This window comes from Mandrillus leucophaeus, unplaced genomic scaffold (genome assembly GCF_000951045.1).
Source record: "Mandrillus leucophaeus isolate KB7577 unplaced genomic scaffold, Mleu.le_1.0 Scaffold117, whole genome shotgun sequence".
Taxonomy (NCBI): Eukaryota; Metazoa; Chordata; class Mammalia; order Primates; family Cercopithecidae; genus Mandrillus; species Mandrillus leucophaeus.
The window spans coordinates 2,235,486-2,252,196 of record NW_012099987.1 but is presented as its reverse complement, the minus strand read 5'-3'; the positions used below and the strand labels follow the sequence as shown (position 1 = coordinate 2,252,196).

The 16,711-nt window shown below is 41.7% G+C and overlaps 1 protein-coding gene across 2 annotated transcripts in view; it reads right to left on the bottom strand.

Moving 5' to 3' along the window:
* Nucleotides 1-711: 711 nt before the first annotated feature.
* Nucleotides 712-16,711, bottom strand: part of LOC105554042 (ligand-dependent corepressor) — a 167,208-nt gene continuing 151,208 nt past the window's right edge. For both annotated transcript variants that reach the window (XM_012000283.1, XM_012000288.1), the window contains one exon: nt 712-6,136. In XM_012000283.1, the coding sequence (XP_011855673.1) occupies nt 1,798-6,136 (4,339 nt within the window). In that variant the 3' untranslated portion in view covers nt 712-1,797. The remainder of the gene's footprint in view (nt 6,137-16,711) is intronic.

Here is a 16,711-nt window from a genome sequence, read left to right as displayed (position 1 = left end):
CATGATATACAGCAAACCTTTACCAGAATGGGTAGAAGGCCTGTATTATCATGATTTTCAGGAAAAAGTCCATCTGGGCTTATCTAAAGAGATCTGAAACAACCTAAATGGAAAATGTTTAAATAAAAAGGACAGGGCGGCAGCTGTCCACACAAGCCGATTTTGGTGACAGAACAGGTTAAGGAAGCTGGATGAGGCTTCAACAACCAAGCCTTTTTTTGCAGAGTGGCCCAATGGAAAAGTCAAGTACATGCTGCGTTGTAATCATGGAGCAAAGTCATAGGCACTAGGTTGAAGCCAATGCGCCAATCTCAGGCTTCACCTGGGAAAGGCAAACAAAGTCATTAAAACATGGTGGTTCTCACTTCTGAGACACGGAACAGAGCCTGATATGACATGGCAGGAGGGATACTACAAGCATTTAACTACTAGGATGGTGTTAATCAATCAGAATGAATATCTACTCCAACAAGTACATTCACATTGGAGCATACAGCTAAACATCAGCTCTGGGTGTAGGGGGTGTGTGGGCTCCCCACAGATGTTGGAGTTGCTTCCTTTAACTGCAAGGCTGCTCTACCCTTTACATAATTCTATGCTGTTTTAGATCTGAGTCTGGTACCAAAGTGGTACTGGGGCTGCTCACAGAGACACTGGGCTACTTTTAAACCACCTGTCCTTTGCTAATTACTCAACTCAGGGACACCCAAGCACATTGCATGGGGAAGAAAGAATTTTACTGTAAAATTGGGATTGGGAGACATGTGTGGCTGATAACCACATGCAAATGCACCCAAACACACATGGACATACACATTCTTAAACCTTTCTATTACTGGAAATAATAAGTTTGGCTTTCTTTGAATATGGAAGTACTCTCGGTAAGAAAGAAAATAAGAAGAGTCATTTTCATTCTAATCATCAAATTACAGCTACAAGATGGAAAAAAAAAAATCCTAGACTTTTCCCTCCCAAAGTAGGATGGAAGCCTTGCAGGAGTGCTAGCAAGACCAGAAATGAAGAAGATGGTGAGAATTAGCAATACAGTTTGGGGATGCAAATGATGTTTTAGAGGTTATAAACAAAATTAACACTTGTGACATATCTCTTGTCCCATGGGCACAAAATTTAGAATACATGCTCTCAAATGACAAAACATCAAAGGTGAGAGGAGGGACCAACAATGAACATGATCTTTTTAAAAAGGGGGTAACAGAAATAGTAATCTTTTATAATTATAAATCCTCTGCATACCATAAAAATGATTTGGTTTAGCTTTCAAACATCATCTAAACAAACAAACAAGACAGAGAGGGAAGTTCACTGCTGGGGTTTGCAAAGAGGGGCATCTGTTCGTGGGCAGATGCTGCAGGGTGGCTGCTGAAAAGCTCCTTTTATGTGCATGATGGTGGTCTTCTCGGCTACAGTACAAGTGCTTGTGCATCAAGTATAAAATACAAGCCTTTAATCACATAGATCAGCTTTTTAGCTTTTGTAAATTTAAAAACAAAAAGGATAAATAAGGCACTGTACTTTTAAAAACGAAAACTGCTTGGTTCCAAGTTTAAAACCCAAGGAACAACCAGAATATAATATATAACTTCCCTTAGCCTCAGAGAAGGACTCTGCAAGTTCCCTTCTCCATGTGAGATGCATTTTCGGACATCTCAAACTACGGTGTTCTCCATTAACTGTAAATTTGAAAGGCTTGATAAGCTTATAAAAGCAGATTTAGTTAATGCAAAATAAAAGGTTACTTCTATAGAACAGTTTTACTCTTGGCTACCATCTTTCCAATCACTTTGCATCCAGCCGCCTCCGTTTGCCATGTGAAGAGTCCAGCCTTGCCTTCAGCTTTCGCTTTCTCTGAGCTGCACTGCTCTCTGGGGTTTTCGCTGAGGGTCTGGCCCGAGTCTTTCCACTACTCTGCTTCCTATTCGTGGCTTTCTGAGGCCTTGAAGAGGATTCACTGGCCCCCTTCTGTTTTGCAGGTTTCGTCAGTGTTTCCGAGGCAATAGACTGGGAAGGCCTTTTGTTTGTATTCTCTTTTTCTTTCCTGGAGGGAGGGCAGCTCTTCCCAGCGGACTTTTTAGGGATCTTCACTTTATTCTCTTTCAAAGATGTCTTTTTGGGGGGTTGGCTGCTTCTGTCCCTTGCAGCTGGCCTCTTGGCAGCAGGGGTTTTGGTGACTCCATCGGCATGCTTTTCTTTGCTGGCTTTCACCGCAGGCCCCTTGTTCTTACCATCTGGAGGGCTGCTGCCTTCTGTTCTCTTGCGTTTACTCTGAACTTCGGCTTTAGGCAAGATTTCAGACACCTGCTTCCCTTTCCGTCCCTTCATTCCTTCAGTACTCTTGGGCTTAACAGGAAACCCATCTACATCCACTTGCAGGGCAAGCTTGGGGGACATCAGAGGGTTGATGCATACGCTCTTACGACTTGGCTTACTTTCCACAGCCAGACCATCTGGGCATTCCATTTTCTCATTCTTGATCAAACGTTGCTGGGCTCTGAGTTTTCCTCGAATATTGGAATATTTTCTAAGAATCCGGGTACTGGCTGGAGTGGGCAGGTTTGCTGGAGGATGACTGTTTTTATCTTCCTTGACTTCCTCTATGCTGTCTTCAGAATTAGGGCTGGGGCTGACATCACTGCCATCCTCTGGTTCCACTTGATCAGGATTCTCTCGAAATTTAGCCCAGAGCTTCTGCGTTTTCCAATTATTCCTAGCAGGGGTAGCTCCAGGAAATTTCTTCAAGTGCTTTTTCAAGCGCTCAGCCTGTAGTGAACTGGGATATAGGCTGGAAGGAGAGTATTTCTGAAGAGGATGCTTGACAGGGGGAACGTCTCCTGGAAGGCGAGTATTGAGCTTCTTCACAATGACTAGAGACCGGGTTTCAGTTGTCTCTAAGAACCATTTACAAACATTAGATAATTTAAAGTTTGTCATAAAAAGCATCTGAACAGGAGAAAACTTCTGACCCTCCAATGAACCCCTACATTTCCGTGACCTTTTCTTGCTTTTCCAAATCTCTTTCAGTTTATCTGATTTGTTCCTTGCTCTTGGTGTTGGCTGTCCTTCTTTCTCCAACTGGATCCAGCCCTTCTGAACTTTCATGTACTGGGCATTGAAGTTGGCAATGAGCTCTTGGTTCTCCTCCTCAGCACACCATTCCATAAACTTTGGCTGTTCATCTACCACGGTGTCAACATCATCCTCATCTAGGGGGTCTCCACTCTCTGAAGCTCCATTTTCCTTTGGCATTGTGGGGCTTACTTGTGCAGCTTCCTTCTCTGAAGTCACTTTTGAAGCATCCAAGGAGCCCAGAGAATGAGTGTGTCTTAGGTTGTAGGTTGAAGAGGTCAATCTTTTAGGCCTTGGCACCGATTTTGGTGGCCTAGCAGCATCACCACTTCCACTACTTGACAACCCAAGAGAGCTGCATGGGGCATCACTGTCATCATCTTTCTGCTGGGTGTTTTCGTTGTCTACCTCATTTACAGCCTTCTCCACATGCTGTGTGGGAATATGCTCTGGCTCTTCTTTTGCCTGTTCTGGGTCCCTCTTACAAGGAATACTTTCTGAGGGGATATGAGCATTCTTCTCATCCATTTTAGACTGAACATAGATTTCCAATCTCTCCCCAGGCAGTGGCTGTCCAGCTGTGGTTATGGGGTCTCTGCTGGGGAAAATCTCTCCTCCTAACTCCTTGACTTCTTTGACCAGCATGTTTTTCAAAGTCTGCCTGGTGATGATCCCCCCTCCTTCGCCCTCCTGCTCGGCCTCTTTCTCAGGGGAGTGTTCACTGACACTTGGCTTTTCTGTGTCCTCCAGAGCTTCCGTGTGGAAACTGTCAGGTGGAAGGCCCTCAGGTGTTGTCCCACCAGGGTGCCCTTCTTTTTTTGAACGTTTTGCACTAGGATTTTTAGGAACTTTGATTTCAAGACAAGCTGAGGAAGAATTTGAACTTTGATTTCTTAGGCATCTGTCAGCAGAGGAAGAATCCAAAAGTTGACTTCTTAGGCACCTATCAGAGGCCTCAGGAAATTTTTTACCTTTTTTCTTCTTGTCTAAATTCTCTTCGAGTGAGTCAATGCTTGGATCACACGTGTCTTTTTCTGACAGGCATTTTACATCATCATCCTCTCCCTCTAATTTTCCTGTACCACCTGCTACCTCACTTTCCTCAGTTCCACTGGGGTTTTCATCAGTAAAAGTCCTGCTTTCCTTCAAGAGTGGGTTGACATCTAGCTCCTGGGTGTCTCCAGACTCAACCTCAGCACTGATGCTTTGGTCGTCCTCAGCCTTTCCCAGACTCACGGGGGGCTCCAAGTCCACTGGGGAACTCTGATTTTCTGAGCACTGAGGACTTTCTTCTCTACTGACTGTTTCAGGAGGAGAATGAGGCCTAGAAATGACATCTTCACTGCCTCCCCCAGAAAAGCTTTCAGTGGAGGGAAGCAGGTGACAGTCCTGGGGTACACTCATCTCCTCCGTATCCAACAGTGCAAGTGGTGGTTGGTCGTGTTCAGAAGACATCCCACTTGCTGTGGGAGCTGAGACTGTGGGGCCACCTTCTGGCAGGTCCTCTTCAGGAAGGTGAGCGGGGAGAGGCCACCCCAGGCTGGAGGCTGTCGTTTCCTCTGACCTGGGGGAGCTGCTCAGACTCGGCTTCATCTTTGTGGGGCAAACCTCAGGCTCTTGAGGTTCTTTTCCAGGTGAAACGTCTCCACCTCCTTCCTCGTGAGAGGTTATTTCCTTGCTAGGTTCTTCAGGGTTGTCTTCTCTGGGAAGCTGTACATCTACTGTATGTCTAGGGGCTGAAATTGTAAGGGTCTGCTTAGGAGTGAAAACTGCCTCTGATGCCAGTGCTGAGCAGCTTGCTTTTTCCTGGGAGTGTAAATTTCTGGCCAGTGTACGAACAGTTGGCAGTTCACAACAGTCACCATTGAAAAAGTATCCCCGAGTACTCTTTCTGGCTGTTTTCCGAGAAGATAATATTGATTTTTGATTCTCAAAGTGGCATTCTGTTATTGGTTGACTGATATAAACAACATCACACTGGTTATCATAATCATTTATCCTCAGCCCTGATGCCCTTTTACTTTTCCGAGCTGTCTTAATAGAGGTTGATATCATCTTGGTTCTTGAGTGTCCATTTGCTGCTTTGTGTACAGTTGGCATAGGGCCAGGGCCTAACCAACCATCTTTGGAATGATCAAATTGGCCCTTATCACTGGGATGTAAATGGTAACCCACCTTATTTCTTCCCAGCGAGTGAAGATGGTTCTCTTGCTTTGGCCTTGCATCTTGTTCATTTGCCTCTAAGTCCTGGCGCATAGGTGTTTTTGGACACTGTAAAGTATTCTCTTTGTCAGCAGTTCTAGATGAGTTCCCCATAAACCCTGAGTCCCAAGCCTCTTCTGATAAAGCCCTGAACGAATTTCTTTGAGGAATAATACAGGTATTGCCCTCCTCACTATTCTCAGCTGCCATTTTTACGGTAATTAGACTTTCTACTAAAGCTGAACTCTGCATATGGTCTTTACCATCCTCACATATGTTCACATTTGTGTCTTGCTCCTGTCCAGTGGTTTGCCCCTCCAAGTTTTTAGGGATGTGGTGGAAGTTCACTGAGGAAGAATTAGATGCAGTGAGGTATCCCGGAGTGAAACTATCCACTGAACTGCTATTAATAGAATTCGGTTTAGTGGTTGGAAGTTCAGAGGAATCTTTCTGGACAACAGTCAAGGCATTCTCTCTTCCATCTACAGGGTTTATCTCAGGAGGAGGCTCCTTCGGGGTCTGTTCCGTCAAGTGTAAAGGGCTGTGAGAGTCTGACGAGTCTACGAACAAATCTACAGAAGCAGAAGACTTCATATCAAGACACAGAGCATCTTTTTCTTTATGTTTGGTGCTGAGCTGGGCACAGCCAGCATTGCAAGTGGATACATCCATTGCTCCAGAATCAGAAGGCTGCAGGTCCTCAGTGCCTGGTTGAGATTCAGTGTACAGGTCGTTCAGAACACGAATGAATTGCTTTTGATGATGAGTACACAGTTTGACCATAAACTTCTCCAGTGGGGACTTCGACTGATTGTTAGAATCTACTGCTTTTGCCTCTGTTGAGTTCTCCCTAGACAGAGAAAGAGAAAGAAGGAATTAGTATGGTCATTTACCAAAGAACCATTTTTACATTATAAAATTCACCCAATGTTATTCATTTCATTATTTATTTATTTAATTTTTTGTAGATACAAGATCTCGCTATGTTGGCCAGGCTGATCTTGAACTCTTGACCTAAAGAGATCCTCCTGCCTCAGCCTCCCAAAGTGCTGGGATTACAGGTGTGAGCCACCTTGCTTGGCTATCTGTATTATAAAAAGAGTGGGTACTTTGGCCAAAACTGCTTCTAAGTCTGTTCATATACTTTTGATTCAATAAATATGAATTATTTACCTAATTATAAGGTCAGCCTGTTATAGTCTCAAATTGTCATGCTTTAAAAGTACTTTAAAAGTAATCTTCACAGTTTAAAAAGTAATCCCTCAAAAATCATTTTTATTTTAAAGAGAAGAAATGCCGCAAATACATTTTTTTTTCCAAAAAACTAAAATTTTGACCACACTATTAACTCTAGTTGGTCAACATATACTTTACTTTATTTTAGGTCTGGGTATTCCTGTTAAATAATCATTGGTTTATAAGTTCACAACACTGACAAGAATTGAGGTGCACTACAGTACAAATCTTGGGTTAGAAGTACTTACAGAACTTACAGTTTTTTTTAGTTTTTATTTTTTTTATTTTTTATGGAGACAGAGTCTTGCTCTGTGGCCCAGGCTGGAAGGCAGTAGTGCGATCTTAGCGCACTGCAACCTCTGCCTCCCGGGTTCAAGCAATTCTCCTACCTCAGCCTCCCCAGTAGCTGGGACTACAGGCACATGCCGCCACGCCCGGCTAATTTTTTGTATTTTAGTAGAGACAGGGTTTCACCATGTGGCCCAGACTGGTCTCGAACTCCTGAGCTCAGGCAATCTGCCCGCCTCGACCTCCCAAAGTGCTAGGATTACAGGCATGAGCCACCGCACTCAGCCGAGAACTTACAGTTTTAACATAGTTTCTCGGCATGACCAATTGGTCATGCTAATGCGGGAATCCTTCTACCCTTTCCTAGGAGCATAAAGGAATAGAAATCAATAACTTCACATACTTTAAAAGGTGAGATGACAAGCAAGTCCCAATTCACAGTCTCTTAAGTGAGGAATAGCTATGAAGCCACACTAAACTGTACAGTAAACTGTACTTTCCTTGAATAAAGTCTCAATTCACAGTCTCTTAAGTGAGGAGACAGCTATGAAGCCACACTAAACTGTACAGGCCTGTCACTGCAAGTAGTATTGTATCTTTACTCAAGGCCCACTTGCTACATTCTCTAAGACCTTCAATACACCTTTTACAATCATCCACAAGAAATCATTCTATGTTAAAAACCCCTTTCCACCATTTAAGTAAGTCACCCAGGACAAATCTTTAGAGCTTAGTGCAGACAGTGGGGACTGTGTGAAAGGGTGATGCTAGACTCAAGACATGCCACAGGCAATACCTGCTTAGACAGCCAGGCCTTTCACTAGCTGCTTTGTGCTTCTGGATGTCTGGGTTGTACTGAACCCATGCAGTAGGTATGCTCCAATTTCCTGGAGTTTTATATAATTTCTCAAATTTCCTCTCTCTCTGTATGGATTATAATTCCTCAGGAGATTATTATGTGACTTGCCATGAAATATGGCAATGCACAGAGGCAGCTTAAATGTGTAGACAGATGTTTGATAATATCTTCTGGCTAATTCTTTTCTTCAGTCTTTTTCTGTCTCAGTCATGAGACACCTTTACAGGAAGGCTGACCCTAGACAACCCACGTCACCTCCTACCTTCCCACCCTCCACTGGCTTCTGAGCAATGGGGTCACAGAGGAAAAGAGCACAGGCTGTGGAATATGGAGATCCGAGATTCCACCTATGGCTCTGACATTTACTATCTACAGGATCTTAGGCAAGTTACTTCATCTCTCTGAACCTTGGTTTCCTCATCTGTAAGTTGGGACTGAATGTCAGTATCTCAAAGGATTGTTGTGAGATATTAGATAACATACATAAAACACAAAGCACAAAGCACAAAAGGGCAGGTGCTCAGACAATTTCAGTTTCTGTTCAGGACTTAGGGAGATCTTTAAGATCAAGTGGTGAAAAGGTTGCTGAACATGTCTAAATACAAAACCAAGAAATTAGTCAAATCTGTTGCTTAACCTAAACTGCTTTACCAGAGAAAAGGTTACACTGTGTTTTTGTTTGCACAACTAGCAAGAAAGCAGTTTTAGTCAGTAGTGCCATGGGTTTCTGAAAGGGCCTACATTAGACCATGGATTTGAAAGACTAGAAATGTCTTAGAAAATGCCTACCTCAAACTTTCCAATGATAACTGAATTGTGAATACACTAGGAAAAAAGATTATTATAGAAGTATTACAAAAGGTACACAAGTACGGTGAACTCTGAAGTACATGCTGGCGATGGGGACAAAATGTACCAAAGGAAAGAAAAGACAAAAGCAGCTAGAAAAAACCTACTGAGTACTTTTCTATTTGTAAAGCAGACTTAGTAAAAGTTTCAAAAAGGCAACATATGGAATAAGCTCCTCCTGCTTTGCAAGAATGGCAAATACTATCTTCTTCTTTTGGAACAGGCAAGACATCAGTGACACCCTTGGATGAGTTGACTGTTAGGACATTTCCAACTCTCTGACTCAATGAGATGTACAAGGGAGCTCAACAGACTCCTCATACAGCTGCAGACTTTTCTGTTCATGGAGCAGGCAGGAGGAAGTCCCTGCTGAAGGACCCCTGGACCCCTTTAGGAGGACCTTTGTCGCTATGTCTATCAGATGAAAGCAACAGCACCGGTACAGTACGAGTGAGGAGGTGGAGAACCAGTAGGTAGTCCTGCTGCTTACTAGTTACGTGACCTTGTCCAAAACACTTAACCACTTCGGGTCTTAGTAGAGTACCTGCCCCATCTACCACTTGGAAATTCTCCAAGGAAAAACCTACAAAGTTTATACAAATATCAGCTACTATTACTGTCAGTGAATCAAATTAAAAGTGCTTCAGTAAAAACCACTGGGCTAGCTGGGCTTGCTAACATGAGCCTGCAGTCCCAGCTACCTGGGAGACTTAAGGTAGGAGGATCGCTTGAGCCAAGGGGGTCGAGGCTGCAGGGAGCTATGATCATGCCACTGCACTACAGCCTGAGTGACAGAGTGAGATCCCACATCAAAAAACAAACAAACAAACAAACTTGGAGATCAAGAACATGCATTAATGCTTTCTTATAACCTAAAAGCAGCACATTTTCTGGATAAAGTTTAACCTTCAAGTACCAAACATTTTAAAGCAAATATTTAAAGATTCAAATTTTTTCTGACGGAAGTCTTAAAAAATTATATCATCTTCGAACATAATTTATTCTTCCTGATACTTGGGATCATTACCATATGGACTACTACTGAAGTTTGGCTATTATTTTTATTATACTAAATTGAATTAGATTAATAGTTTGGGGGGCGACTCAATTAAGTCTGACTTCCTAAAAAGCCACAGTGGTGGCCTGTATTGTATTAAATCTTCTTTCTTATTGGCTTCCAAACAGTGGCTGATCTTAGCAGTCCTACTTCTAACTTTAGGAAAGAATTTTACTCACTAGCTGAGAAGCCATATCCCAAGTGCCAGAATGGTACTTTAAGTAAAAATAAATAGGCTCTGAATGAAAGCTTGAGGAACAGTTTTAGGGGTAAGTACATGAATTTTCTAACCACAACTTCTGCTGCTCAGAAGCCTTTATTCCTTAGTTCCTGGTTCTTGGATATGTTCCTGAAGTTTCCAAGGTAGGTGACTATAAATAAGTGGGATGCCTTTTCAATGCATCAAAGAACATACTCCAAGTGCATTTTAGCAATACACAAAAAAAGGTTGACAAAGGTCTGTGAAGAGGGTAAAGAAATATGGCATCTAATTGTAAAATACTGAAGAAAAAAACGGTTCTTCCTAATGCAAGAAGCACAATCATTACCTCTTTGCAAAAATTTTCTAGGTACTGCTTCATGCTTATAGCTGGGTTCTGGAAGCAAGCTTTAGTACTTGGAATTAACGAGATGCCTGGGGATGAATGACATTGAGGTATGCATGCAGTAAGAAGACAGAGTGCTATGAAGAAAGCTGAAGAAGCACTTTCCTCTAAAGTGATGCTCACACAGAATAAATGAGTAATAATTTAGTCCACAGGTACTCTCTAACTTCCTTTATGATTGTGAGACTCTAATCTGCTGCTGTCCCATGTTTCAATAACTTAATAGCACCCCACTATCTTCATTACCTTTAACTAATGGAAGCTCTTCCAAAGGGCCGTGCAGCCAGCCCTGAAGCAACAACTGCGGCCGTATGGCTCAAGCTAGTCCCCATTAGACAGCCACAGGTAGGTAGGAATGTACTTCACAATCTTACGGCAAGAGGCAGTGGCGCCTTCAATGCCACCACTAAGGCATGCTAAAGAAACATGTTCAGGATCCACTGAACTCTAACCTGGAACAATGTAATACAGCATATGGATACTAAAAAACAGTAGCATCAGAGAGACTGACACAGGCTACAGCAACCTTAAGAGACACTTAGAGCAGTAGTTTGTGGAAGCTCAGGGCAATGAAAAGAATAAACTTTTCTTTCCACAGAACTGCAAATGGCAACCTCCAGAGAAAATGGCATCAACAAAAAAGACCATTTGTATGTTTTCCTCATAAAAAGGATAAGGGACAATGTATAAGAGCAGGTATCAGGGTATTCTTGTCAGCCTGTCACTGGCCAGCTCAAAACCACCCCACCTGGTTTGATTGCATTATTTCCTGAAAATCCTAAGCCACTGTGCTCAGTAAAACTCAATTATCTGGGGCCTTGTGTGTGTGGGTATATACATATACACACACAAGGAGTTTCGCTCTTGTTGCCTAGGCTGGAGTGCAATGGCATGATCTTGGCTCACTGCAACCTCCACCTCCCGGGTTCAAGCAACTCTCCTGGCTCAGTCTCTGAAGTAGCTGGGATTACAGGCGCCCATGACCACATCTGGCTAATATTTGTATTTTTAGTAGAGACAGGGTTTTGCCAAGTTGGTCAGGCTGGTCTCGAACTCCTGACCTCAGGTGATCCACCCACCTCGGCCTTCCAAAGTGCTAGGTGTGGGCCACTGCGCCTAGCCAGGGTCTTGAATATTTATCCTATAATTTTTATCTTGTATTGACTTTGTCTTGTTTTTGTCTTAGCTTCCCAAGCAGATGTAAGCTACTTGAGCGCAGGTAGGGATCATGTTTCATGTTTTCCTGTTTTCTCCTAGCAAAAAAAGAGGAGAGGAAAAAGGGACATCTAGATCTAGGATGCTTCCTGAGTTTTCATCCTGGGCAGCACCATTTACTCAGAAAGGAATAAAGGTAACAAAGGTAGTGGCTGGTGGTTGTTAGGGTGTGTATGTTTCTGAAGAGCTCTGTACTATATGTATTAGGAGATTTACATGATTCTGAATCTGAGATGTAGGTAGGCAACTAGACACATAGGCATGATGAACCCACTAATAGCTTCCCTTCGATCTGAGGGGCCTTCACATTAATAGTAACCTTTGTCCAGGTGTCATTAAAAAGCCCTGTCATAACAGCTAACTTTACAATATAGCAATAAAATCAGTTTTGGCTGTGCCTCAAAGTTATCCAGCTTCCTACTTTTTTCCCTAGAATTTTTCTCAATAGCACGTAAGTATTTATTTTATTATTTTATTTTGAGATAGAGTCTCCCTCTGTCGCCCAGGCTGGAGTACAGTGGTGCAATCTCGGCTCACGGCAACTACTGCCTCCTGGGTTCAAGTAATTCTCGGGCCTCAGCCCCCTAAGAAGCTGGGATTAGGCATGTGCCACCACACCCAGCTAATTTTTGCATTTTTACTAGCGATGTAGCGATGGGGTTTCACCATGTTGGCCAGGCTGGTCTTGAGCTTCTGACCTGGTGATCCACCAGCCTCGGCTTCCCAAAGTGCTGGGATTACGGGTGTGAGCCACCGCACCCAGCCAATAGCACCTAAGTTTAGATGAATTTCACTTTATCATTTGAATATTTTAAAAATAAATCTTGACTTCCTGATATTTAATTCTATTACTATTTTTTATGTTAAAAAATAGGTGTTAGCCAGTTTTTCCTCTTTTAAACAGCTTGTCTTTACTTTTGCTTCTAGTTATTCAATTTTTCCAAGACCTTAGATTTGTAACAGACCCTAAATATAGCATTTGCATTAACTTAGAATATTGTTGGGCAGCTAGTAGGGAAACCAGAAAGAGGTGATTTTCTGTCCTGCAAACCATTTCCTCAACTTGGCCTAAGGTCCAGGAAGCACTGTTTTAGTTCGGTGCAGATTATAGTCTGTATCATATGATGTCCTTCACATCTGACTAAATAAGGTCTTTATAAGAACAGTAATTCATAACAGATGTTGAAATGACTTGAGCTCATGCTAGTTCATGCTGCTTCTGCTCACTAAGAGGACTCTCTGTAATAGTCAAGTGAATTATTCGTTAATCAGAAATACCTGAAAACCGCCACTAAAGCACAGTGAGATCCTAGGGATTGGTAATGGGAGGAAGTACTCCCACTTCTCATAAAGGAAAAGAAAAAACTGGATTTCCAATACTTGAACTAGTTTTCAGTTTATCTCCTTGGTGAGAAACGGTGTGCATGACCTTGACCACTGTCTTCCTATCTTCAGTTCCATGTCTAATTGTTAAGGGTGTGGTAAAAGGATAAGATAATATTCATAAACCCTTTAAAAGCTACAGTTTAAGAATGATTGTTGTTTCATAATCCCATCTTTAATGATTTACTCAATGATATTTATCTACACCACAAGTTAGACGTACCTGAACTTGCCTACCAAATCAATAATACGACATCTAATTCCTGATGGAAAGCATTCCTGTGGTTAATACTGGTGGGTGGGCAAAGCTTATGTTATCTTAGGGTAAAAGATCAAGTGGAGAAGAGATGTGGCATGGAGGTGAAGTGACAAGTCTGAGAGTCTAGAATTTGGGAGTGACGAATTGAGGTGTTTACTCTCTAACTACCAATAACTGCTTGATGGGCAAAGGCAGTATCACTGATGACCAAAATACATTCTTCTTGACAAAAAAGATCAACAGCCACAGTGAATGATGTTTAGATAGGGGCTAATCTTAATAGCAGAAACAGGGAGTCCCAGGAAAACAGAAGGGGAAAGCAAGCTTTAGAGAGCTGACTATAGTCAAGAGTTGTAAATTACTATGGCTTGACTCTTTAAATAAAACATAAAAATGCTTCCTCACCCCTCTTCAAGGCATAACAGTTATATTTTTTGCCAGACAATAATCTGAAATTCTGTCCCCTAATTTTCTCACTTCTTCTCCTTTAAGCACAGAAAGTATTAGTCAGGAGGGCCTGAAAAAATCTGCTGACAAGTCCCTGCTCTACAATGAGAAATTTATCTGCTCTTGGCTATTTCACATCTGTGTATCCTCCACACCTGACTATTATAAGGATATTCCAAGGGGTATGACAAAGTTGTGTACACATAATGGAGAAGGTTGGGATGGGGTGTGGAAATTTTATTTTTCCACTCTTTAGAAAGCCATAGGTGTACTTTAAAACCCCTGAACAAACTTTTCTTTCCACAGAACTGGATTAGGAGAAGCAGTGAAAGGGTAGGCAAAAGTGAATACAGGAAAGTGAGAAATGAAGTTAAATATGGGATTTCCAGGTGGTTGAAATCCAAGTTATCTGAATTTGGATGTAGACAGAACCTAGATACAGAAGAAGCAATTCTCAAAATTGGGGTTAAATTATCCACTTTCTGATCTCTATGAGATCAGAATCATAGAGAATGGCAAGGGGTTGAAACCAGGCTGTATCTCTTCACCCCTATAAAAGTCCCAGCCTCAGTGACTCACCATTGCTAATGGCAACATGGTATTTGTTCAAGTGTATGGAGGTACTGATCTACAACAAAAGGCATGCAATCCCTTTGTAATAGCTAAGTTTACCATGTTCTTAACCATGTTCACTGAAAGAGCAGAATTAAGGTTAAAAAATCACGAATTAATAATCGAAACTGGGGGAAAAATAGGTGTTTCAGAGGGAATTTACTGAGCATGAAGTCATAGTTTGCTAGCTTTCTGTATCTTAAGGCTTAATATCCCGTAGATCTCCTAAATATCATAGAAGCACTTTAAAGCTTATATATCTCCTAATTTTTCATTTTCAGTAGATTGTCAAATTTATTAAATTACAATAAAAAATATAAACTATGAAGAAGATTCTCATGTTCATTCTTTAACATATTTTTACCCTACAGACAAATGTACCCAGGATGCCAAAATATGGTCAGAAAGTTACTTGGAGAGCCGGAAGTCAGAGCAAGGATCACTAAGCACAACAGGTCAATGCCTCCATCTGCTCTCTGGAAATGTAATAGCCTCACAAAACAGACATCTCTGACAAACTACTTCTATGGCTTTTCCCCCTACCAAATTGACTTTTGTTTTTAACTTCATCATCCTTGGTAAGACTATGCAAAATCTAAGGTATATACAGTGTCAATTTAAAAAAAAAAGAAGGGAGGGTTCAGAGGCAGTGACAGATGTGAGATTTTGGACTGGATAACATACATTTAAAAAATTTTTAAATATTTTTAATATTTTACCCCTTTACCTCATTGATATTCATAGGGTGAGCAATAACACTAAATTTTTATTTTTTAAAGTATGAGGATAAGCAAGGTATTTTATATTTATCATCCTCTCTGGGGCACTATAGGAATTAATAGTCCTTTATAACTATTCCCTACCCCACCCCTCCCTAGAAACACTCAAGGCTACAGCTGTAGATGTTCTGGGGGTAGGACTGAACTAAGTATTAATAAAATCATCTCTACATTCAATTTTTTACTCAGGAATCTTGGAGGACAAAATGTAACTGAATGTGTAGGCACACATGCAGACATAAGAGTTATAAGGCCTGTTATTTAGATATTCTATGCTATATATTCTATCTCAATTTAGATATTTATTCTACCTCAATTTTTATTATTAGTTTCCTCACTTCCCTTGTCTCCAATACACCATCCAGTTTAACTACAAGGGTTGACTTTCTTTGGAAAATGCTATATTGTATATCTCTGTCCCTAGTTTCTCCTCATTTTAGAGTAAGCATCACATTATCCAGAACCGCCATCTTCCTAAAGCCCAAATCTCATCTGGTTACTTTCTTGCATGAAACCCCTATAAGCTCCCCACTGCTTACACAACCCTCCTCAGCACCCTGTCCCTGGTGCTGCATTAGGTAGTTTTTCCTCTACTCTCAGTCTGCTGGCATCTTTTGTTAAACAATACTTTATGCTGCATGGTAACTATTGACCTAACCGTCTTCTCCATGGACTGTGAACCTCCTGTAGGTCAAGGACTTTGTCCTTTTCAACTTGGTAGCCTCAATGCCTAAAGCCTGGGGCTCAGCTCATGGCAGGCATTAAGTCAGTCACAAATGGACTATTCAAATAAATTACTATGTAGTGAAAATAATTCTCCCAAATGCATTTTTCAAGGGAATTGAAAGGGGTAGAGGAAACATTTTTACATATAATCAGAAGGGAAAGGAATAACCTTTCAATAAAAATGAGTTCAACGAGCCAGGGAAAGAAGGGAATTTTGAAGGGCAGACAATAAGAATGTAGGTTTTGACTAAGCACACAGGCAGTCCAAGTGTGCTCTCTAAGGTACCAGAAAAACTGGGATGAAAAGGAATGGTTTACGTAACGGCTCTAAAATGCCACTAGGTTTTCAACAGCCATTCAGAACAAGAAATGCTTTTTACAAAGTGACCCAGTACACACATTCCAGTTTGTATGTAGATATGTATAATGATATAAGTTTCGATGAAACATTATCTTTACTATAATCCTATGTACTCTGATTCTATTTCTTTTTTAAAATGCTGGCTAGAGCCGCCCATGGTGGCTCACGCCTGTAATCCTAGTACTTTGGAAGGCTGAGGCAGGAGGACTGCCTGAGCTCAGGAGTTAGAGACCAGCCTGGGCAACAGGGCAAAACCCCATCTCTACTCAAAACACAAAAAATAAGCTGGGTGTGGTGGCACATACCTGTGATCCCAGCTATTCGGGAAGCTGAGGCACAAGAATCACGTGAACCTGGGAGGTGGAGGCTGTGGTGAGCCGAGATCATGACACTTCACTCCAGCCTGGGTGACAGAGTGAGACTCTGTCTCCAAAATAAAATAAACTAAAATAAAAAATAAAATAAAATAAAATAAAATGCTGGTTAGGATCTTACAATCCATTAATAGGCTGTAGCTGGTCAACCCAATTTGAAAAAATACCTGGTAGGTAGAGAAGAAATCCAAGAAGATACATATTTTTTCTTAATCCATGTCTGTCTAGTCAAAATTACACTGCCAGGTCTTCTTGGCAAAAATACCTCGAGTCGATTTATTTTTTACTCTTATTTATTTTTTGAGACGGTGTCTCACTCTGCAGCCCAAGCTGAAGTGAAGCGGTGTGATCTCGGCTCACTGCAACCTCTGCCTC